This window comes from Gekko japonicus, unplaced genomic scaffold, assembly GCF_001447785.1.
Source record: "Gekko japonicus isolate JY-2015 unplaced genomic scaffold, Gekko_japonicus_V1.1 scaffold549, whole genome shotgun sequence".
Lineage (NCBI taxonomy): Eukaryota > Metazoa > Chordata > Lepidosauria > Squamata > Gekkonidae > Gekko > Gekko japonicus.
This window is the reverse complement of record NW_015169189.1, coordinates 199,756-222,897: the sequence shown is the minus strand read 5'-3', so window position 1 is coordinate 222,897 and position 23,142 is coordinate 199,756. Positions and strand designations below refer to the sequence as shown.

Sequence of the window (23,142 nt, the reverse complement as noted above, 5' to 3'; positions counted from 1 at the left end):
AGCTCCGACTCTAGCCGCGGACTCCTGGTGGTGGTCTGCATACATAACACCACCAATAGGCCACAGCCCTTTTTGACATAAAAAGCACAGAAACACAGGTCTCTGCCATGTGAAAAGGAGCTGGCCCTGGGAGTGAAATCCTGCAGTTCTTGGTTGCTCTTATGCTGCTGGTCTGTGGCTATACAATTCAAGAGCCACTTCATACCTTGCTCCCTTGTTTCCTCATCCCACCGCTCTGCTTGATTCCATACAGTGAGAAGTGGCAGAGCTGGGTCCTCCTTGGTCCCTGCCTTCTTTAAATGCTGCCTGGTGGTGATAAAGGCATCCCATGCCAGTCTGGTAATCAACCAGGCAGGCAGCAGCACCCAGACGTCTCTGTGTGTGGCCACTTTCTCACATCAAATGTAAGTCATGTGATTGTGATTTCCCCCCCCCCCCATGAAGAGCCCTACTGGATCAGTCCGTGTGTTCCAACATCTTGTTTCACACAGTGGCCAACCAGTTGCTCTGGGAGGCCAACAAACAAAGGCCTTGTCACTTCTGAACCCGTCAGAGATCAATTTCATGGGGTGCTCCTGAGTGTTACTATTATCGGACAGGAAGAAAACGTCCTTCATAGGCTTCATCCCATGGAGAGGGGGGCGGGAAGCACAGCCCAGCCGCCGCTGGAGAGCTTGTGTGGATCGCAACTGCCTTCTTACACACACAAACGACTGGGGCAAAAGAGGGCTCTTTCCAGGGTGAGAAGAACTGGTTTCCAGAGTGTGTGCTTCACGCCACAGGAATCACCGCAGTCCCTGACCGACAGCCTGGTCCTCGGTTCAGGTGCAAAGGCCGTCCGCAAAGGGCAGCCTGGAAGTCAGGCGCACGTCGAAGCCTCGTCAACCGCCACAGCAGCGCCTCCAGGTCCTTCCGCGTTGCTCCGCCTCCTGCCACAGTGTCAGTCGGGCAGAAGCGCCGCGCAGGCGCCTGGAACGGCTGCCGATTTCCTCTCTGCGATGCTGGGCTCAGCCTAGCAGCGAGGGAAGGCGCAGGATGGGCTGTCGCGTTGGCCGCGCTCTCGGGCCGCTGGCGTTTTTGTGCGCCTTCTTGTGCCTCTTGTGGCGTCTCCCCGGGGCCGACGGCTTCAGGAGGAGAGGACCCACCGTGACCGCTAAGGTGACTATAAGCCCGCGGGGAGCAAGGCTAGGATAGCCCTGCTCCAAACTGGGGAGCTCGAAACAACCGGGGGGGGGGGGGGGTTCAGGCAGTTCGGGGACTCGTTGGCAGCCGGGGAGAATCTCCTCCGTCTTCCAGCATCCTCTTCCTCGACCATGTCTGCACGGAAGCCAGCTCCGACGTGCATGATCGTAGGGTGGGTTGTCAGGGTTGCCAAAGCCACCTCTCTCTTTCCAGACATGACTCCCGTGCTTTTAACAGTTGCATCACGGACAGAAATTCAACAAGCAAAGCTTTCCTAAAGCGGTCCATTTTTATTCTGGCAAGCTAGCACTTGTTGGAATTCCGCTGCTGTGAAAGATGCAGGCTGCCAGAAAAGTGTTGGCTGCTTTGCGAGGCATACCCATAATAATAGCAGCTTTGCTTGCGAAGCTTCTCTTTTTTTTTTCTTTCCCTCCACTTTTTGAGAACAAATCTTGATTGTGCTTCTTCAGGACAGGGAGGATATAGGTTGTGATCCACCCTGTACTGGGTGGCACATGTCCTAATAAAAACATCTGCATATCTTATGAAACTTTGCTAATGCCAGGAAAACAGCTGTGTTAGTCTGTTGCAGCAAAATCAAACAGGAGTTCAAAAGCGTCTTAAAGGCTAACAAAATTCAATCCAGTTTTTGTGAGTCAGACTTCACTTCATCAGATGTATGGGGTGTCTCCATCCTTAAGAACATAAGAACATAAGAGACGCCAATGTTGGATCAGGCCAAAGGCAGATCCAGTCCAACACTCTGTGTCACACAGTGGCCAGAAATACCAGTGCCATCAGGAGGTCCAGCAGTGGGGCCAGGACATTAGAAGCCCTCTCGCTGTTGACCCCCCCCCCCCAAGCACCAAGAAGACAGAGCATCACTTGCCCCAGAGCCCCTAGCTATACCTTATGGCTAATAGCCACTGATGTCTTTCCCTCCACTTTTTGAGAACAAATCTTGATTGTGCTTCTTCAGGACAGGGAGGATATAGGTTGTGATCCACCCTGTACTGGGTGGCACATGTCCTAATAAAAACATCTGCATATCTTATGAAACTTTGCTAATGCCAGGAAAACAGCTGTGTTAGTCTGTTGCAGCAAAATCAAACAGGAGTTCAAAAGCGTCTTAAAGGCTAACAAAATTCAATCCAGTTTTTGTGAGTCAGACTTCACTTCATCAGATGTACGGGGTGTCTCCATCCTTGTTCTGTTTCTTGAACAACAAATTTAGCTGCTTGGATGGACACTATACATCTAATGAAGTGAGCTCTGTCTCTCACAAGCCTTATGCTGGAATCAGTGTTGGTAGTCATTTCTGTGCCCCTCCCCACCCACTCTGCCCATAAAGCTCCTGAGGATACCAGCCACTGGCCTTGCATCCCTACCCGTTGATGAGACGATGCTGGACTTTATGTTGGGATTGGCATTCAATACCTTTCTGGATTTTTGTGGCAGGCATCACAAACACTAGATATTTGCTGAAGAAGCAAAACTTCTTGATATTTAAACAAAAGAAAAGTATTGAGCAAAGTTGAATGTAAACCGGATAGTTATATTTAACGAGCCTCTGGTCTCTTCATATGTGCTCACAATCCAAAACAGCATACTATCAGCATGAAGTAGCTGGTACCAGATGAGTGTAATAAGAACTGCTTCAAAGGTTTCAGGAACAGAGGAAGCAAGAGTGGCCCAGACTTCCTGTCTACACTCTTCCAGATCCTCTCTCAAGGGGAAAAATGTGCTATTGGGTAGTGATTTCCTTATAATAATGTTTTCATAGATAGGTTTTGGGGGGAAAACTGGCAGAATTTTATGCAGGTACACCTGGTTTCAGATAGAAATGTGCTCCCTACTACTTGCTGAGCTGGATGGAAGGTAGAGGTTAGGTAGACAGCTTTGGCCTGTCTAGTGTTTGGAACAATGCCCTGGGCAATCAGTATCTTTGATTTGGGGTCCCTTGACACTGCTAATGGCACTGTTGAAATATCAGGCTTATGATGCTCATGAAAACGAGCCTCTTGGATTGTCTGGACTGCTTGATGAATGTTAGCACTCTTTTGCACACATTGAAGAGATGCGGTATAATACATAGAGGCAAGTAAGTGTACACATAGTGTGAACAGAGTTCCATCGATCCCACTAGTGCCAAACTTCAGTAGCCACTGCTGGTAAGATCAATGCTAAACATTTTATTCTGTTCCCACTGATGTAGTTTGGTCTGGCTGTAGCCTTTAATCAATGATCAGTGCTCAGAAGAAGAAACACACACTGTACTAGAGAGTTCCCCATTGTACGTATTACTTACATAGATTTTGTTCCCTGCATTTTACGTTGGAGGCAACCTAGACTGTCCTCAGCATTTTCTTCTTTGACAATAGGACCAACTATGTCCTGACTGGGAGACTCACAGCCAATGGTCCCTCTAAGCTGTGCAGTCCTGTGAACAAAAATTCTACTTTGTGAGCTACTGGCATTAAAGTTGTGAGGAAACGATTTGTCTGCTGCATAGATTAGTTTGCTCTGGAGCCATCCTTCCTGAGTTAAGACAAAAATGTGTGAGCTGGAGGCTAAAAAGCTGTGAGCTAGCTCACACTAACTCACCTTAGGGGGAACACTGCTCACAGCCAGTGCTGCTTCATGTATTTTCCCCCTTCTCTCTCCTATCAAAGCAATGAGTGCAATGGTATTGCAACATATTGCACCTTCCCCACAACTGATAGCAAATTATATGAAGTAGGACAAATCAATACACAGTGCTATAACGTCTTTGTGTATACTTGACATTATCAGAAAAAGAGAAGAGACATGGAACAGGAGCAAGTCCATTACTTTTGTAATGTCTAGTTCTGCCATTATTTAGTACCAACATGTTGCTTTGTTCCTATAAAGACTGAATTCTTATTAACTCCTCAGTATGTGCAGATCATCTGTGGTTATTTATGCTAGGCAAGTGGAATATATGTTGAATTTCATATACTATAGTTACCTGTGTATATCTGTTTCTTAGCCGGTTTAGCTATAGCAGAAGATAGCAAATGCCAGGTGTGTTCTCCTCTTTGATGATGTATAGATCTTGGAAGGTATTCTAATTCCCTTATATCAGTAGTAGTTGCAGTAACTAGTGAGGTTCAACAGGCACACTATCAAAACCAATTGACGAGGAACCCAAGACTTCCCTCCCCCTTTTAAATTATTTTTAAGACATGAAAGGCCTGAAAAGTTGAATGCATATTGTTATGTTTCTTTCTAATATAATTCAGTGTTCATGTCCTTTGTAGTATATGCTGCCAGTCTGGCAGTATTTTTTTAAAAACAATTTCATTATTAGGATATAACAACATGTCCAATATTAAGCCATTTCACCTTTCTTAATATATCCCTTTTCCCAATCACCCTCCCTCCCCTGCTTCAGGCTTCCCGCAGCGCTCCCACCCCCACCATGTCCCGTTCTCTTGTTCTTTCCCTTCTCTTAAACAATACTTAAAAGTTCACGGTTTCTTTTGCTACCTTTTTCATAATTTTCAACCTTGTAGGTATTTAGCCATCTGTGCTGCTGAGCTTAGCTGGCCCTACCTCTGACCCCAGTTTTGAAAGATGTTTTTGTCCCAAAAGCTGGATCATCTCATTGCGCTCTCACCTCTCCCTTGTGCTATGTTTTCCTGACACGTTCTGTTCTTGCCAGGACTTTGGAGAGCAGGTGCTATGAGATCTGTCCAGTATGAATCTTGCCTTAAATGCAGAACAAGATTGACATTCTGTATCCTTGTTATGCAGTAAAGGTTGTTTGTGTGAGACATTCTGTATCCGTTAACGCAGATCATTTATCTCTATTTAATACTCCTCTTTTGCTTTCAAGGCAATAGGGAAAAGCTGTGGCTTGGTGGAAGAGCCTCTGCTTTGGATGCAGAAGGTCCCAGGTTCCACTCTCAGCATCTCCAGTTATAGGTCCAGGCAGGAGATGATGTGAAAGACCCTGGAGAGCTGCTGCCAATCAATCAATCAATCACATATCTTTTAATGGTATAGCAATCGCTGCCAGTCATAAGAACACAAGAACATAAGAGAAGTGAGCTAGCTCACACTAACTCACCTTAGGGGGAACACTGCTCACAGCTGCTTCATGTATTTCCCCCCTTCTCTTTCCTATCAAAGCAATGAGTGCAATGGTATTGCAACATATTGCACCTTCCCCACAACTGATAGCAAATTATATGAAGTAGGACAAATCAATACACAGTGCTATAACGTCTTTGTGTATACTTGACATTATCAGAAAAAGAGGAGAGACATGGAACAGGAGCAAGTCCATTACTTTTGTAATGTCTAGTTCTGCCATTATTTAGTACCAACATGTTGCTTTGTTCCTATAAAGACTGAATTCTAGCCAGTTTAGGTATAGCAGAAGATAGCAAATGCCAGGTGTGTTCTCCTCTTTGATGATGTATAGATCTTGGAAGGTATTCTAATTCCCTTATATCAGTAGTAGTTGCAGTAACTAGTGAGGTTCAACAGGCACACTATCAAAACCAATTGACGAGGAACCCAAGACTTCCCTCCCCCTTTTAAATTATTTTTAAGACATGAAAGGCCTGAAAAGTTGAATGCATATTGTTATGTTTCTTTCTAATATGATTCAATGTTCATGCCTTTTGTAGTATATGCTGCCACTTTGGCAGTATTTAGCCATCTGTGCTGGTGAGCTTAGCTGGCCCTACCTCTGACCCCAGTTTTGAAAGATGTTTTTGTCCCCAAAGCTGGATCATCTCATTGCGCTCCCACCTCTCCCTTGTGTTATGTTTTCCTGATATGTTCTGTTCTTGCCAGGGCTTTGGAGAGCAGGTGCTATAAGATCTGTCCAGTATGAATCTTGCCTTAAATGCAGAACAAGATTGACATTCTGTATCCTTGTTATGAGGATACCCTGAGAAGACCCTGATGCTGGGAAAGATTGAAGGTCAAAGAAGACGGGGACGGCAAAGGATGAGATGGTTAGACAGTGTCATAGATGCAACGAACTGACCAAGAGTTGTCGTAGATAACTCACTGAAAATGTTGAGACAGTGTGTGACTGCAGTAAAAAAGGCCAACGCTATGCTAGGGATTATTAGGAATGGAATTGAAAACAAATCAGCCAGTATCATAATGCCCCTGTATAAATCAGTGGTGTGACCTCGTTTGGAGAACTGTTTACAGTTCTGGTCACCACACCTTGTGTTAATAATTAGTCTGAGTAGACAATACTGACTTAGATGGACCGATGGTCTGATTCAGTATAACCACAAACAACACGCACCAAGGGAAGACCATCTACAATTCACAACTATGTTCAAAACTATATATTGCATTCATTGAAATAAAAAGAAGCATTAGCGGTCACAACCCAATAGAGTGTATAGACATTGGTCCAAAAAGAACATATTCAAAACCAGCAGTAGGCTTTTCTGTAATTCCATACATAATGTCCATAGACCTCCAAACAGAAAGTAACTGCAGCAGAAGACTCCCACTGTGCAAAGAATAACAGCCGGACACCTCTCCCAGGTATAAGTCAAGCATTTCAATGATCTTCAACAGCAGCTGGTAAAACGGAACCCGATTTCCAAAATAACATAAGCACAGTTCAGCACAGGGATTACTATTTCATAGACTTCACAGAACACTCAAGTCTTACTTGCTGAAACTTCCTGCTTTCTTATATAATCAATTAGTGCATCTAACATTTTTTAATGATGTTGCAGGTAACATAGTGAGTATAGATATACAGAGAAAACAAAGAGAAAAGCGGTGCCTGAACTTCATGAAACATAGAAGATAAAATAATAGACTCTTGCGGTAGAATTCTAGGTCTACTTTTAATGTCTGTTTTCACAAAATAATTTGAGAGGGAGAGAGGGAGGAGATAGTAGTGTGCTGTTTTATGTGTTAATGCATCAAGTCACTTCCAATTTATGACAACCCTATGAGTTAATGACCTCCAAAACATCCTATCTTTAACAGCCTTCTTCAGGTCTTAGAAACTGAAGGCTGTGGCTTCCTGTATTGAGTTAATAATCTCATATTGGGTCTTTCTGTTTTCCTATTGCTTTCAGCTTTTCTTAGCATTATTGTCTTTTCCAGTGAGTCTTGTCTTCTCATAAGGCTTTTCCACATTCTCATTTCCTTGCTTGTAAGTTCCTGTTTCTTCATTTTTTCCTGTTCTGCACCATTTTGCTCCCTCTGTTGGTCAATTTGATATTACATCAGTTTATGCCCTGCATAAAATCCTGCAGTTTAAATCTGCAGTGAGATATGCTGAACATAAACCGATGTAATATCGAATCAGCCACTAGAGGGAGCAAAGCCTGTGGAACAGACACCCCCCCCCGAAGAAACAGGAACTTACAAGTGAGGAAAATGTGAATGCAGGAAAAATCATAAAATGACCAAAGTACAATAACCTCCACTTGGTCATTTTAGCTTCTAGGGAGAGTTCAGGCTTGATTTGATGTACAATCCACTTATTTGTCCTTTTGGTGGCCCATGGTATCTGTAAAACTCTCTTCCAACACCATATTCCAAATGGATCAACTTTCCTCCTGTCAGATTTCTTCATTGTCCAACTTTCACACCAATACGTAGTAATGGGGATTTTTTTTTTGCCATCAAGTTGCAGCCAACTTGTGGCAACCCCGTAGGGTTTTCAAGGCAAGAGACGTTCAGAGGTGGCTTGCCATTGCTTACCTCTGCATTGCAACCCTGGCATTCCTTGGTGGTCTCCCATCCAACCAGGGCCAATCCTTTTGGCTGCCAAGACCTGATGAGATCAGGCTAGCCTGCCATCCAGGTCAGGGCTAACGGAGTATGGGGTTTCCACTAACAAAAACCTGATTGTGATATATCACCAGCAGGGCTGTAGCCAGTGGTGGGGCACATGGGGCTCCACTCCTTTCACATTTGAAGTGCCCCCCCACCCACTGGCGTTCGGGTGTGTGTGGCTCGAAGGGGGGCCCTGTCGCCCTTCTCCCTCCCCATCCTGATCGACTGCAGCTGCTCCACTGGGCCTACTTTCCAGAGTGCCGCTCTCTCGCCCACTGTGGAACTTGCTCCAGGCTGGCGTGTATCTCAGCAGCCAGCTGAGAGCAGCTGCTGTCTCCTCCTTCTGGATCCAGCCCCAACTCCACTCCCGCTGCAGAAAGGCTGAGCCAGGCTGAGGCAGAGCTGTTGGGGGGGTGTCTCCTTACAACTGGGAAATCCCATGTAAGGAAAGCCCAGCCAGCCGCTTGCCTCCATGTTTGAGCGTGGCTAGATGGCAGCAGGGTGGTGGTGGTGAGTCATGGTAGGCATGGCTCCTCCCCTCCCAGCTGGGCTCCCCTCGCTGCCTTCACCTCTTGCAGCATCCCGAGCCAGGCTGGGCCACCATAGCCACTCCCATTGCATGCTACGTGTTACGAGCTTGGCCGGACTGCCACAGCAGCAGCAGCCCTGCCGACAACATTACTGTTGGAGCCTGTCCAGTTGCCGAGGGTTCTCCTTACAACTGGGAAATCCTATGTAAGCAAAGCCCAGCCAGCCGCTTGCCTCAGTGTTCGAGCGTGGCTAGATGGCGGCAGGGTGGTGGTGGTGAGTCATGGCCGGCATGGCTCCTCCCCTCCCAGCCGGGCTGCCCTTGCTGCCTTCACCTCTTGCAGCATCCCGAGCCAGGCTGGGCCACCACAGCCACTCCCACTGCATGCTAGGTGTTACGAGCTTGGCCGGCCTGCCACAGCAGCAGCAGCCCTGCCGACGACATTACTGTTGGAGCCTGTCCAGTTGCCTAATAGAAAATCTTTTAACAACTTCCATTTCTTCACTGTCAGCTTTAAAATTGTTTAATTTCTCAGTAGTCATTACATTTGTCTTCTTTTTTTTTAACGATTTATTTGTGTATTTTCCGTTACAAAAAATTAATTTAGTTAGCTCCCCGATGCCCCCCCCCCAAAAAAAGTCCTGGCTAAGGGGCTGATCACCAGGAGGTTATTTGAATCTTGGTCACCAGTGACAGCTTTGTCATCTCTCCCTGCTAGTATTTGGTTTAATTTGTCCAATTCCGCTATTTCAAGGATTTTTTCGACTATCTCATCTCTTCTAGGTATTGTATCTGTTTTCCATTTTTTAGCTACAAGGATTCTGCTTACTGTAAGAATATATAGGATAATACAGTGATCGTTCTGAACATAATACCAGATAGATTAATTACATTTGTCTTCTTGATGTTCAGTTGTAATCCTGCTTTGACACTTTCTGTTTTAACCTTCATCAGTAGTAATTTCAAGTCTTCACTAGTCTAAATACTTCAGAATGATATATCAGGTTTGATGGTCAAGTAGTAATGATGGGTGGTTACTCAGTGTATGCAGTGTTTAAACCATATTTTATGGTACTTAAGAATTAGAACATAAAATAGAGAAAATTAAGTGTCCGGGCAGGATGCAACAAGTTTAACAGGAACTGCAGCTAACGTGCTTTACAGGAGTTGTGGCAGAGCATATGCTTTGCTTGAGAAAGATTGCAGTCCCTGGTTATCTCCAGTCAAAATTATCTTGGGTAGGAGGTGGGGAGAAATACCCTTGTCTCCCTGATAATCTAATAAACCACTAACTGCCAGAGCAGACAGTACTGAGCTAGATGGACCAGTGCTCTGAGTCTCCCAGCAAGGCAGTCATGATGCTCTGGTTAGACATCTAAAAATTCAGGAGATGTTGAAGACATGGGAAAAACTCAGCCACCCTCCCCCCAAAAAACAGATTATTTATTTGTTTGGGGGGGTGATATATATGCAGTACTTACTTTCCTATCAAACTTGAACTTGTTTTACCGCTTTAACATAAAATGCATCATTTTTAACTTTGTTAGCACATAGAATTTCACTATTTGAACTAATTGTAGAATTTGAAAGTATAAATGCCTTAATTTACGACAAGCAGAACTGTGAATATATCCAATGAGCGAGAGAAAGTGAGTTGCAAAATGTTCATCCTGTGTTGCTTTAGCAGAGGAATGTTAATTTGTGCTGAAAGGTAGGAAAAATAAAAGCTGAAATTAGAAAACAAGTTCTGTAGTAAACAAGAATGTTTTATTTGAACAGAAACACAGTCATAATAAAACTGCCAGCATTTTTGGTTGTCAAGTTAAACCTTATAGCATTGCAAACAGTAAACTTTTAAATAATGTATTATCATCAAACATAGTATAGCACATTAATTATTACAAATCTATGCACATTTAAACAACAAACACATTCTTTAATGTGTGTTCTATATGCCTTTAGGAATAATTGTTTTATATAAAAAAATTTACACTACATTTTGAGTAAAACCTTGCCTTCAAAGTATTTCACTCATTCCAAAAGAAAAAATATTTCACAGGAGTTTTTTTCATTGCTGCTCCAAATTTTTGCAACAGAAAAATTGGGGGTAAAGTCCTAGGAACAAATTTGTTCTTTCTCTGAATACATCCATTTCCCCCCCCTGGGCCTTCATATCTATAATTCTGATTCAATATTAGGCATTTCGGTATATTGATAAGCTGCTGCTCAGTGCTACTTTCTTCAAAATTGCTTTGTAATTTTAATTTTTAATTTCCTTCTAATTATTTTTATAGGAACTTCAGCTTGAATTTATCTAAAACATAACGGTGCAATCCTAAGCAAAGCTACATCCTTCTGAGTCAATAGAAGTTGATGAGCCTAGAAGGGTCTAACTCTGCTTAGGATGGCACTGTTAATTTTTCACAGTCCTTTTTTCAAGTGACGGAAGCTGTAGCTATCCGATTTCCTAAAATTATGGAGTATATCCTTGCAATCTGAGTTCCATTTGACATACCCACCTAGAAGGCAAAGGCCTTGAGGGAGTTGTGAACGCTCCAGATATTATCTGTAGGATTAAACTATAGCTAGTTTCCTATGATATTGAAAATCATGAACAAAACGTGGGAAGTAGTATGAAGAACACATAGTGAACTGTTGTTTCGTGAGCTGCTAACGTCTGTAGATTCATTGTAGGGTTGCCAACTCCAGCTTGTGAAACTTCTGGGAATGGTGCCTGGGGAGGGCAGAGTTTGGAGAGCAAAGAGAGTTGAGTGGTGATGTGATGCCACAGAATCTACCCTCTGAAGCTGTCATTTCTTCCAGAGGAACTGATATCTGGAGTATGGAGATCACTTTAATTCTGGGCGGCCTCCAGGCCCCACCTTGAGGTTGGTAACCCAAATTCCTTGTATAGCACAGTCTTTACAAATGAGTTTGTAGATTTCTTGAAAAGCTTTGACATATGTGTATTGATTATGTTTTGATCTTTAATGTTGCTTTATCATATTTATAATGTTTTATTTTATTTTTGAAAATCTCTAGGTATAGTCTTTACAAATGAGTTTATAGATTTCTTGAAAAGCTTAGACATATGTGTATTGATGATGTTTTGATCTTTAATGTTGTTTTATCATATTTGTAATGTATTATTTTATTTTTGAAAATCTCTAGGTATTTTTTGATATACAGATTGGTGGCAAAGATGTTGGAAGAATAGTAATTGGATTGTTTGGAAAAGTGGTACCAAAAACAGTAGAAAACTTTGTTAAACTTGCAACTGGAGAAGTAAGTTGTATTTTTAAATATTTTGGAATGGAAAACTGTTTTGGTGAATTTTCCAGTCTGTTGTGCTTTTTCTTCTCAAGAGCAACCCCCCCACCTCTCCCCCCCCCCCCCCTTACTTCTTTCCTTAGCATGCATGGTCAAAATTTGGGTCTGACTTCTACAGCTGTACGGCTACATGACAACTGCATGAAATCTAATCTGTGTGGAGGTGTTTCCCCCCCTTTAAATGTAATAAGATATTCCTCAAAATAATATCAAGGAGCAGTAAAAGAAAACACCCCATTTCCCCACTGTTCCAGGCAGAATGCCATAGATGCTAGTTTAGTTAAGAATGGATTCAGATTGTGTTTGATTTTGGCAGGCCTCTTTAGGGAAGGAGTTCATATAGCTGAACTACAACTGACAAAAACCCTGCTCTGTGCTCATAATGATTTCATTTCTTTGAAATTCCCCTTGTACATGACCTCAGCTACCATAGTTATAAATGCACAGCTAGGTCAGACACAACAGACAGCCAGTTCTGGCTGAGTCAGGCCTGAAGTGTACATCTGGGTAAAAGCAGTCCAACATGGCAGTGTTTCCACAGGGGTTTACATTGCCACTATGTTGCTGCTCTTGCTACAGTGGTGGATCTGTATGGTGATTACTTACATACACATGGAATGGAGTTTGCAATTTAGCTTAACTGGCCTTTAGGATCCCACCTAGAATTTCCATAGGTGCAGGGGGGTGACTTTTGCTGATTCCCTTCTCCCACCTATTCTTGAGTGTCCCCTGTCCTCCAGGACCATCATTCAAGGGGTGTTTTTGGTTCCTGTGGAGGGGAGAATCAGCAAAAATCACCCCCATTCTTGTGTCCAGAAAAGTTCTAGGTTGTTATTTGTTTATGGGAATATGGCTTTAGGTACCTCTTGCCCTTTTACATAACCCTAGTTGGTGAACTGTACATGGACCCAGCTGCTTATCTTATAATCTAAAGGCTGTGCATCTTGCCTCTCTATTCACTGTTGTTGCACTGTGACAGACAGGACTCAATATTGTACAAAATAATTTTATTTTGCAAGTTTATTCTGTTTTACCAAAATACTGGAATATCTTGTATGCTATTTTAAATCTGGGTTGCATTCTTACACATGCTTACCTTGGAGAAATTGGTTCTATGAAACATTTAATATTTTATTTAACTTTCTTTTTTTTACTCTGTATAATGCCTGGCAAAACTACAACTGTGTCATTCTTAACTTTGTCTTTTAGAAAGGTTTTGGGTATAAAGGAAGCAAATTTCATCGTGTTATCAAAGATTTCATGATTCAAGGAGGTGACTTCACAGCTGGAGATGGCACAGGAGGTGACTATTTTAGTCTATTATGAATTAAAATATGAAGTTTTGGAGCTGATCGCAGTACAAGTGTTCCCTCTAAGCTGAGTTAGTGTGAGCTAGCTTACAATTTTTTAGCCCCCAGCTCACACACCTTTCCCTTGGCTCAGGAAGGAGGGCTCCAAAGCTAACTGGTTTATGCAGTAGCCAAATCACTGGCTCACAACTTTAAAGCCAGTAACTCGCAAAGCAGAATTTTTGCTCACAAGACTCCACAGCTTAGAGGGACAAAATGTCGGCATCTGAAATATATAGTAATTAGATTCTCTTATTGTAGAATGAAATCAGAACAAATAAGTCTTTAGCCAAATTGAACCACCAACAGGTGATCAAGATTCTTAATTAGGGATGTGCACACAAACACAAAATTGGGATTTTTCAGATTCAGATATATTGGACCCCCCAAAATACTGCTTTGGTATTTGGATTAGGTTTGTTTTTTTTTAAATCCCGAATTTCCCCCGGCTCCATTATATCCTATGGGAACAATGGGGAATCTATCTAGGGGTATCCAGGGATCTGGGGCCCCCGTTTCTTGAGGCACCAAAATTTCTGTGTAGTTTCAAACCAGAGAGTCTCTGCAGTAAAAACTGAAGGGGAGGGGATTTTTCCAAACCCAGCTGAACCAGTGCATGTACAGAGTGCCCAGCAGAACCAGTCCCACAGTAGCAATGCCAGTGCAACAAATCCAAGCAAGGGGGGTGCAAGCACAGTGGAAATTTGTTGAGCTGGCATTGCTACAGTGGCATTGGTTCTGCCGGGCACTCTGTACATGAACTGGCTGTGCTAGGCTTGCAGCCCCCCCCCTCTGGGATTTGTTGAGTTGGCATTGTCACAGTGGCATTGGTGCTATTGGGCACTCTGTACATGTACTGGCTGTGCTAGGCTTGCAAAAAAACAACAACCCTTGCTTGGATTTGTTGAGCTTGCAGAAATGTTCCCCTTCAGTTTCTACTGCAGAGACTCTGGTTTGACATCAGTCCCTGCTTTTTTGCTGTTTTTTCCTCCATTGGAAATAATGAAGGATGAGGGTACCTGCTTTGGGGGCCCATAGAATTGGACCCCCTAGTCCAATCTTTTTGAAACTTGGGAGGTCTTTTGAGTAGAGGCACCAGAAACTATGCTGAAAAATTGGTACCTCTATCTCAAAAACAACCCTCCCAGCCCCCTACATACCCTCTAATAGATTCCCCATTATAGCCTATGGGGATCATTTATAATGGTCCCCATGGGTGATAATGGAGCTGAAGGCATTTAAAAGTGTCACAGACCCTTTAAATGCATTTGTGAAGCTGCAGTTTCACCCAGAATGACATATAAAGGAAGTGCACTCTCTTTATATGCCATTTAACTGTGGCTATCCTGTTTTTCCGGATAATCCCGAATTGGCTATTGGATATCTGAAAATCCACCCCCCTCTGTATCTGGCTGAAAGAATAGCCGATAAATATGGCTATTTTTTCCAGCTCGGATAAAGCCAAGTACATACCCCTGTTCCTAACACAATTAATAATCCTATCATCTATCATCTACCTTTCCTCAACTAGTATAAGTTAATAGATCAGTATATCATTATGAAAAAAAATAATTCCTATGTAGTTATTGTGCTCCAGAATGGAAGTTGAAATTATCAAAATCTTGTAAATTGTTACTGTAAAAATTTGCCTGTTCTGGGATTGCAGGTTAGAAAGAGTTTTAGTTACAGCTAACTTAAAAGGAGCAAATCTCCCTTTCTCTTCAAATACTATTTTTGTCTGTACCAAGACAGCCGAATTTTATGTATTTTTTAAAACTTGGAAGTTAGTCTTCATTGTATTACCTCCTATCCATGCCATCCTTGGGGAGGGGGGGGGTTGTATAACCTTTGGGCCCTCTCCCTACTATGCTCAATGCCTGTGCCTTGCTACTTAGTGCAGATTTTAAAAAAGTTTTAGTACTGGTGTTAAACTTGATGTAAAAAATACTGAGAGGCAGAAGTATAGTCATATAAATACAAATGCAAGTAAAATTCTACATGCACAGATCTCAGTATAGAGGATCATTGAATCCAGCACTCAGAGAAGCTAGATGTGTCACAGAACCCGTAGTGCATGCTATCTACTGTTCTGTTGCCGGCCATGTTTCGAAAGCATGGGAAGGACTGACTTTACCTTCTTCCTTTTCCTTCCCATGTACCGGGAGGTTAGGCATCAGAAGATTTATAATCCCGGCAACATGTGAGATACCTATACAATATACTTATATTTGGATTTGTGCTAGGGTGATGGTCTTGATTTTTCATAACCATCTTGTCTTGCTTCTCAGGAGTAAGCATTTATGGAGACCGGTTTCCTGATGAGAACTTTAAACTCAAGCACTATGGTATTGGATGGGTCAGCATGGCTAACTCTGGCCCACATACTAATGGTTCCCAGTTCTTCATTGCTGTGACAAGGCCTGGATGGTTAGATGGAAAACATGTAGTATTTGGAAAAGTCATTGATGGAATGGTAATTTTTTCCATAACAACAATTTTTAATGATTGTTTGGTCAAGTACTTTGGGTCTACTACTGTTAGTCTTTAAAAAAATACCTAGTAGTCTGATCTGCTGCATTTCTGGTGTATGGTTATGTGAAGAATAGCCCTTTAATGATGGTAGAAAGTTGTGTTCATTATCTAACCCATTCTTGCAAAAGAATAATTACTACAGAAATATATTTCTGATCTCCCCAGTAGGCAGAACTCTACTGCTTGTCATTAGGAGTCTTTTATAAGTCGTCCAGGAGATGCTGTCATAATGCAGTATTTCTAAGCCCAAAGATGGATAATATGTTGCGAAGTTCAGAATGTTAATTTTTTTCTTTGTGTCCTCAGGCTGTGGCAGTGAGTGAGCCCTAAAATAGACATGTGCCTGTACAGATTTTTTAAATTACCTGTGAAGTTTGTTCTAAGTGCAACTGGTAGCATCTTAGACTATGTCCAGAGGAGTCTAACTCTAGGACACATGAATTGTTTTAGTGCTTCAGGTCTCTGTTTCATGTTCAGTGTTTCAGCACATATTTCAGCCTGCACATGGTTTGTGATGGGCAGTCCATCAGGCATTTTTTCTTTTTTCAAATTCAGATTAGCTGTGAATGGAAAGAGTCCACAGAGTGGATCTGTCCTTTCCTCCACACCCTCTCGAGGGTCAAGAAACCCTTGGGAACAGAATGGGAAACAGTGCCAGGGGGCTGCAACAAAAAGGGAGAATTGTTAGAAAGCACCGTCCTCCACACACATGTTGTTGCACGCACTCTTCCTCTTCGAGCTGCAGCCCCTGCCCAGTGTTACCCACTCTGGCCTGAGGACCCTCTGTAGCAGCTTTTGAGGAACAAAGGAACTACAGGCAGTTACTTCCTATTATTTTCAGTACATAGGATCTAATGTTGGCCCTTCCTGCACTAACAGCTCACTGTAGCTTACTCTGGAGAATCCAAGCAGTCGAGCCTTTTAGGTTAACTTCATCTTTTGTGTCCCTGCCCTCTGTACTATTCTTCTTTTCTCCGGTTTATTTTTGTGTATTCATTCTGCATCTACAACCAAAGCCCGCATTTTTTGCTTAATTGTGGTTAGTGTCACTTGTGACCTGTGGAGGGGGTGTCCAGTTGCTACCGACTTGGCCAAGTGCATAAGCAAGGGATGGGGGCACACAGCACTCTCCCCTCTCTTGCCTCTCCTCCCTGCTCTCCCACCCCCTTTGGCTAGCTGCCACTGGGCTACTCCAGGCATGCATGACCCATAGAGGGATGCAAGCTTGGCAGCTGGCTGGCTGGTCTGTCACGAGGGGTGGGGTCCCAAGGGTTTTAAATAAACAAAACAAAACAAATGGGTCCTCAAGCCTCTCCCAGTGTTTCCAAAGGGCAATTTTGTCACTCCTTTTAGTACATCCCCCTCCAAGTTGTATGCAGATTGGCTTTGGGGAAGGGAGAAAAGATCCCTCCTAGGGTCCAATGTGCAAAGGGGGGAGTGGGGAGGAGTGTGTCAAATGCCTCCTCGCAAGCTAGAAGTGTCAAACTCCCAAAGGACCTCTCTAAGCTGCCCCTCTACCTGCCCTCCAAGTTGTGTGCAGATTGGCTTTGGGGAGGGGGGGGGTAAGATCCCTCCCTAGGGTCCAATGTGCAATGGGGAAGAATGTGTCAAATGCCCCCCCCCCGCAAGTTAGAAGCGTCATACTCCCCAGGCTGCCCCTCTACCTGCCCTCCAAGTTGTGTGCTAGGTGAAAATTAAATAGAAGTGGAAGTAGGGATGGGGGAATGGGTGGAAATGACTAAAGCCACCTCAAGTAGTCTGCTTATTATTCCCTCTGAATCAGAAGCTGAAGAGCAAAAAGGTCTGGGGAGAAACCACTTTCAGATACCCCGGGGCAACACCGTGATGACTGTGAAGTCACCTCCAAACAGCCATAAAACAACGCAGAATCTGGAAAGAGCTGTGATGCAGGAGGAAAGTGAGAGCGGGATGCAATGTGGAGTGAGATTCTGCTTCCAATATGGCTGTGGACAAACTGCAGGGGAACAGACGGGTGCAGAAAAGACCATTATGTGTTTTTTCCCTAGCCACTTCCCACACCAAGGGTTTTTAAAGAGTTTGCATTCAGAGATGCAGAAGCAGATTCTTGTCTGTATCCACAGTTTTTGTTTTATTGGGAGGGGGGGGGATACAACTGAAAGACATGAACATATGCTTCAAAAAACACCTTCCCTTTTATTTATTGGAGATAAAATATATAATCTTACTGGATTTAAAAATATCTTCCTGGATTTTCAGGCTGTGGTGCATGCCATAGAACTGCAGCAAACAGATGAACATGACCGCCCTCTCCAAGACTGTGTAATTGTCAACAGTGGGAAGATAGATGTGAAAGAACCATTTGTGGTTGAAGTAGATGACTGGACAAGTTGACAGTGTGTGCAAAGGAACCAATCTTTGGTAAGCACAGTATGAGGAAAAATATTTTTAAAACAAAAAATGTGGTAATCTCAAATGTAGCGTTGAAGTATCTGGGTGATAATGCTGTCATCTTCTTCCCAGGAGATGGTTTTATTTAAAAAAAAAAAAAAAAGGATTCAAGAGAGTGAATATGAACTAAGTTTTCTTTTAATGGTTATTTACATACTGTTGTCACCCAAAGCATTGTCCTCCCCCCCCCCACACACAACTTTTGGACACACCAGTGCTTCCTTATTGATAACCAGGGTTTTGTACACAGATCTAGCAGGCGGGCAGGGTCACACTACACAGTGCCACCGAGTAAAATTTGCATAGGCATGAAGCCTTAGAAAAAGCCTTGTATTGGGAACATTGAGGTGATTACTTGTAGTTAATTTGAATACAAAATCTATTTTCATGGAAAGTGTCAACTATCACCTTGGGCGGTGAACCAGTCTAGTCTTTAAAGGCAGCTTTCCTAATTTCAAGCTTGTAAAGGTGGAAAAGGGGGAAAAATGCAGTCTCTGCTTGGTGATTGCCACACAGCATTTGCTTCTTTTCCAAGATAAAGAACATTTGGAATATTATTTTTAATGAATTTGTATATGGATATTGTTGAACTTTTTTTTTCCTGAACAGACTATTTTACATAATGAGGAACATGTGCCTTCCCTGTACAACAGAAGAGGACTGAGTTTCAGTTTGCTGATATGCAACTTATGCAAAAGGTGAACGTGTTATTACTACAGCTATATTATGTTACCATTTAAAAGAAAAACCTGTTTATCCACTTTACTGAATTTATAGTTTCTGTACACATTAAACCTGTTACAGTAAACATTTATTTTAATCTTCTAAAAATGTTTGGTTTTCTAAAAATCCTGTATGTAAGGCTTCAGTAGCCCAGACTGACCTTGATCAATTGAGGAAACGTATTTGGAGATATTCTTCCTGTTGAATCGATAATCTTATAGTTTCCTGACTTGGTACCAAATGTACGGTCTTGAGAGGAGGTGTCCGAGATTATTATAGATTGTGTCTTTTCTCATGGAGGAAGTCCATGGCAAACCACCTCTGTTTGTCTCTTGCCTTGAAAACCCTGTGAGGTCACCATATGTTTGCTGTGACTTGGTGGCACTTTACACCTACACACATGTTCTCGGAACAGAGAGTAACCTTGAGACCATGTGTGGTATTGAGGATTGCTCATATTTGCTGGCATAGTCTTACATTAACACAGTACTGTCTGGGGTTGAAGTCTCTGACCCCCATACTTACCACAGGAGACCACAAGCCCCACTGAAGGCATGCCATGCTAGCAAGCCCCAATGCTGGTAAACTTGTCTGTCAGGTCGCAGCAGGCCTTGACAGAGCTGACTTGGGAGTCAGCCAACTTGAAGGAGCCCAGGTAGCTCTCAGCAGCATGCTCAGCAACAGGAGCCAAGCCAGCCGAGTTCTTAGTAGAGGCGATCCTAGCGTTGGGACCCAGTGGAGCTCTGGTAAAGGGGTATGGAAAGCAGGCAGCCTTGACCTTCTTAGAGGAGATCGGGCAGAGAAGCCAGCTCTTTAAAGAGGTCCAGGGGGAAGGGCCAGTAAGCTCACCAACCCAAGCCAAGGATCCATTGGCCCAGAGGTTTCTCACTCCCCAGGACTGAGTTGGGGGAGGGAGGATTATCTAAGCCCAGTGCTGGCCCTGGAGCTACCAGGGAGGAAGAGCCAGATTCATTCCCCGGCAGGTGGGAATAGGTAATTGGCAGAGCAGAGGGTGGGAATCAGGTCCCCTGCTCTATTCTGCTGAATCCCAGGCTAGCCCAATCTTGTCAGATTTTGGAAGCTAAGCTTAGTCAGCCCTATTTGGATGGGAGACCACCAAGGAAATCCAGGGTTGTGATGCAGCTGCAGACAATGGCAAACCACCTCTGAATGTCTCTTGCCTTGAAAACCCCAAGGGGTCTCCATAAGTTGGCTGTGACTTGAGGCAAAAAAACCTCCCAAAACAAGCAAAGAAACAAAAAACCCAGATAGAAATCTTGAACAGAGGCAAATGTTTACGTTGTGGGCAGTACAGAAATAAAATCTTTCATTTCAAATTAATAGTCAAATCAGTTTTAATTGAAAAATATAACTTGGTCATCTTTCACATACAGTCTGTTGCAAGATGATATTTTAATTCCTAGACACACATTTTATAATGTTGTAAAGTTATATTTATTCTTTGGGGCCAACAGTGTCACACCTATTTAAAGCAAGTCTTAGATCAAGGAAAAGAATAAATGTTGGAATGTACAAGTGAATTGTTTATTGAAATGGTAACACTGGCAATCTGTTGTATCGAATCACTGTCACTTGATTCCTACCAGTGCGTGATCTAGTTGACATGGTCTACCCAAGGAGAGTTATGATTCCAACAAATTTTTAGGTTTTGGGAGTTGTGATGGCAACTCTCTGCAAGGTCTGGATAGAGTAGCTTTTTGGTGCTTTCTCCGCCTCCCCCAGTCTACTCAGATTTCTGTCTCTTAGTTTATGTGTTAATAGCATAGGACACTGCTAGTCAGAACACTGCTGAGTCAGATAGAGCACGTCATAAAGCACATATGAAGATCTAGAAGATGCTGATGAATAGTGGCAAAACCCCCTTCTCCAACAGAATATCATCCAGCTCAATTTTTTACAGTGGTCTGGGTTTGTTAATAGCCATATTCAAACCACTATAAGATAAAGATACTTTGGTTATATTATTTTCTGGTAAAATCTGTCAGATTTACAGTGCAGTGTATGAAGAGTTATTCCAGTCTAAGTCCACAGAAATCAGTAGGCTTCTGTATCAGAGGCATTTTCTTGTTGGAATGACAGGATTTTGAGGGGCATTTTGTGAGAGGGAGGAGGCTGGAAAATAGAATTTTGTGGGCAGAAAACCTTGTCCCTCTGGAAACATTATAGTGTATCTTCTGTTGACCTTGTTTGTTTGGCCTTTTTAACATAGGTCAGGCTGTTTCTTGTGCTCTGGTTTTTTAGAACATCACCCTCAAACTGTCCATCAGACCTCAACACTGCTGTCCTTTAGAAATGCATACAAAATCACATTTCATGAAGAGCCTTCAGCTGAGCTGTGTGTCATGACTGAAGCATGTTGTGTTTGATACTGATTAGGAAATCTTCCTGGGCAAAAATTGACTATTATTTTAATGGTGCTTTTTAGAAATTATTGTTGTTTGAAAATATTCTTAACTTTTTATGCTTACTGCATTTTATTGTAAGCCTCCATAATCTCTTTGGAGGAAAAGGGTGGGTAATAATTTTTTAAATAAACAGGCTGTATTTCATGACTCTGTTCTACTAACGGCAGAAGGCTCCAGCATTAATAGAATGGAATCACAGGTTTCTACTCTATGTGTAGTGGAAGCAAGTCTCATTGGCCTCTAGCAGTTCCTTCTGACTATTTTACAGTGCCATCATTAGCAAGGTTATACCCTACCAAGCCCATTGAAGTCAGTAATATTAGCAAGGTGTAACTGGGATTGTACTGTTAGGACTGAAGTGACAATAATTAATGAGAACATACATCTCTATTACCAAATATAAATGAATTGTGTAAGCATCAGGGAGTAAAGCTAGATGGAAGTCTGAAATAAGTTGTAATACACCTATCAACCCTGACAAGAATCAGACAAAGTGAAATATTATGAAGGAGGAGGATAGGATTATTTCCTTACTCCATCACTCAATTTACTGACCCCAGGAAAGCGCATCGAACACACAAGCAGTATGTTCTGAGCTGGCTGAGATGGTGGCTTGCTGGACAATTTTATGAAGTTTAACCTTTACTTCAGTTATCCATAGTGCCAGCCACCTTCTAGCCTGGCTTTGGCTTGCATTTTAAAATGAAAAAGAATAGCTAGGCTCTAATCCATTGCTGCCTCAAGTAATCCAAGGAAATTCCCATGAAAATGTAATGTTAATGGTTTGATCATGTGTTATAAAGAATTACAGATCAACATTAGTATGAAAACCAGTTCAGCTGGGGGAGGCTGGTATTTGAATAATTACTTTTCAGACTCAACATTAATGCAAGTAAAACACTGACACGTGTCATATTTTATTCTGCACTGTTTATTTTGGAGTCTAACATCTTGCAAAATACACATGTAGCTGAGTGAATATCTATTAACTGATTATTTTTATTAATTGTTTGTTCTTGTTTTGGTTACAGAATGGGGTAGGTTAATTAATACAAGAAGGTTCTGCTGAACAAGCATAATGTATTGTCTGGAAGCTCAAGGATTGTGGCCAGGGTCCTGAAGTAAATTAAAGCTACATTGGAGCCAAACTTCAAGCATATAAATGTTCCCTACCTAGCAATAATAATACAGTCATGAAATAACGACTTCAGAAATACTGATACAATATTTCAAGTTTATATTGCATTTCTAGTTTTGGCAGCTATTTTCTTAATACTTGCATTTTTCAGCCTAGCATGTACTAGAATGTCCTCTGTATCTACTGCCAGCAGTAGATACCATACTGACAAACATTCTAAGACAAAAGGCTTAGTGTGACCATTAATTACGAACTGTCAAACACATGATGCAAGTTCTTATGCAATTCTGTGTAGAACCTTTGAAGGTTTCAATATTTAGGGTTAGGTAAAAATACATTGAACAGACTAGTGTTTTTTCAATTCATAATTTTTTTAACAGCAGCAATATTAATAACAATTATTTTAATTTTTAAAAAGAAACAATGCTCTGTACTTAAGCTTTACCTTACTGTTGTCATGTCCATGATTTTAAGATAACTAAAATACACTTGTCATCTTGCTGGAACTAGGTTATTGTCCATATCCATTTTTCTACCTGGGCTGTAGGTGAGGATAAAATAATCCACGGAGTACACCTTCAATAACTACATTTGGAAAGTCATCTGGAAAAAGAAGGGGAGAAGAAAAACTGCTTTCTTAGGTTTGTCAATACTATATAAATGTTTTTGTAGAATTTAACAAGGCAGGACTCAGTGTAATTTAGG

General features: G+C 42.3%; 2 protein-coding genes across 2 annotated transcripts in view; one reads left to right on the top strand and one right to left on the bottom strand.

Moving 5' to 3' along the window:
• Window positions 1-958: 958 nt before the first annotated feature.
• PPIC (peptidylprolyl isomerase C) lies at window positions 959-18,927 on the top strand. The gene is made up of 6 exons (XM_015416219.1): window positions 959-1,158; window positions 11,681-11,794; window positions 13,049-13,142; window positions 15,477-15,661; window positions 17,959-18,120; window positions 18,760-18,927. The coding sequence occupies exons 1-5, from the start codon at window positions 1,036-1,038 to the stop codon at window positions 18,091-18,093; spliced, it is 651 nt and encodes a 216-aa protein (XP_015271705.1). The 5' UTR covers window positions 959-1,035; the 3' UTR covers window positions 18,094-18,120; window positions 18,760-18,927.
• A 3,946-nt stretch (window positions 18,928-22,873) lies between these two features.
• Window positions 22,874-23,142, bottom strand: part of SNX24 (sorting nexin 24) — a 129,983-nt gene continuing 129,714 nt past the window's right edge. Inside the window, exon 7 of the mRNA XM_015416220.1 lies at window positions 22,874-23,040. Within this exon, the coding sequence (XP_015271706.1) occupies window positions 22,970-23,040 (71 nt within the window). The 3' untranslated portion in view covers window positions 22,874-22,969. The remainder of the gene's footprint in view (window positions 23,041-23,142) is intronic.

Coding starts and splice junctions, on each gene's coding strand:
- PPIC (XM_015416219.1), top strand. CDS start 1,036: ATGGGCTGTCGCGTTGGCCGCGCTCTCGGGCCGCTGGCGTTTTTGTGC. Junction 1,159..11,680: donor GACCCACCGTGACCGCTAAG/GTGACTATAAGC, acceptor GAAAATCTCTAG/GTATTTTTTGATATACAGAT. Junction 13,143..15,476: donor AGCTGGAGATGGCACAGGAG/GTGACTATTTTA, acceptor CTTGCTTCTCAG/GAGTAAGCATTTATGGAGAC.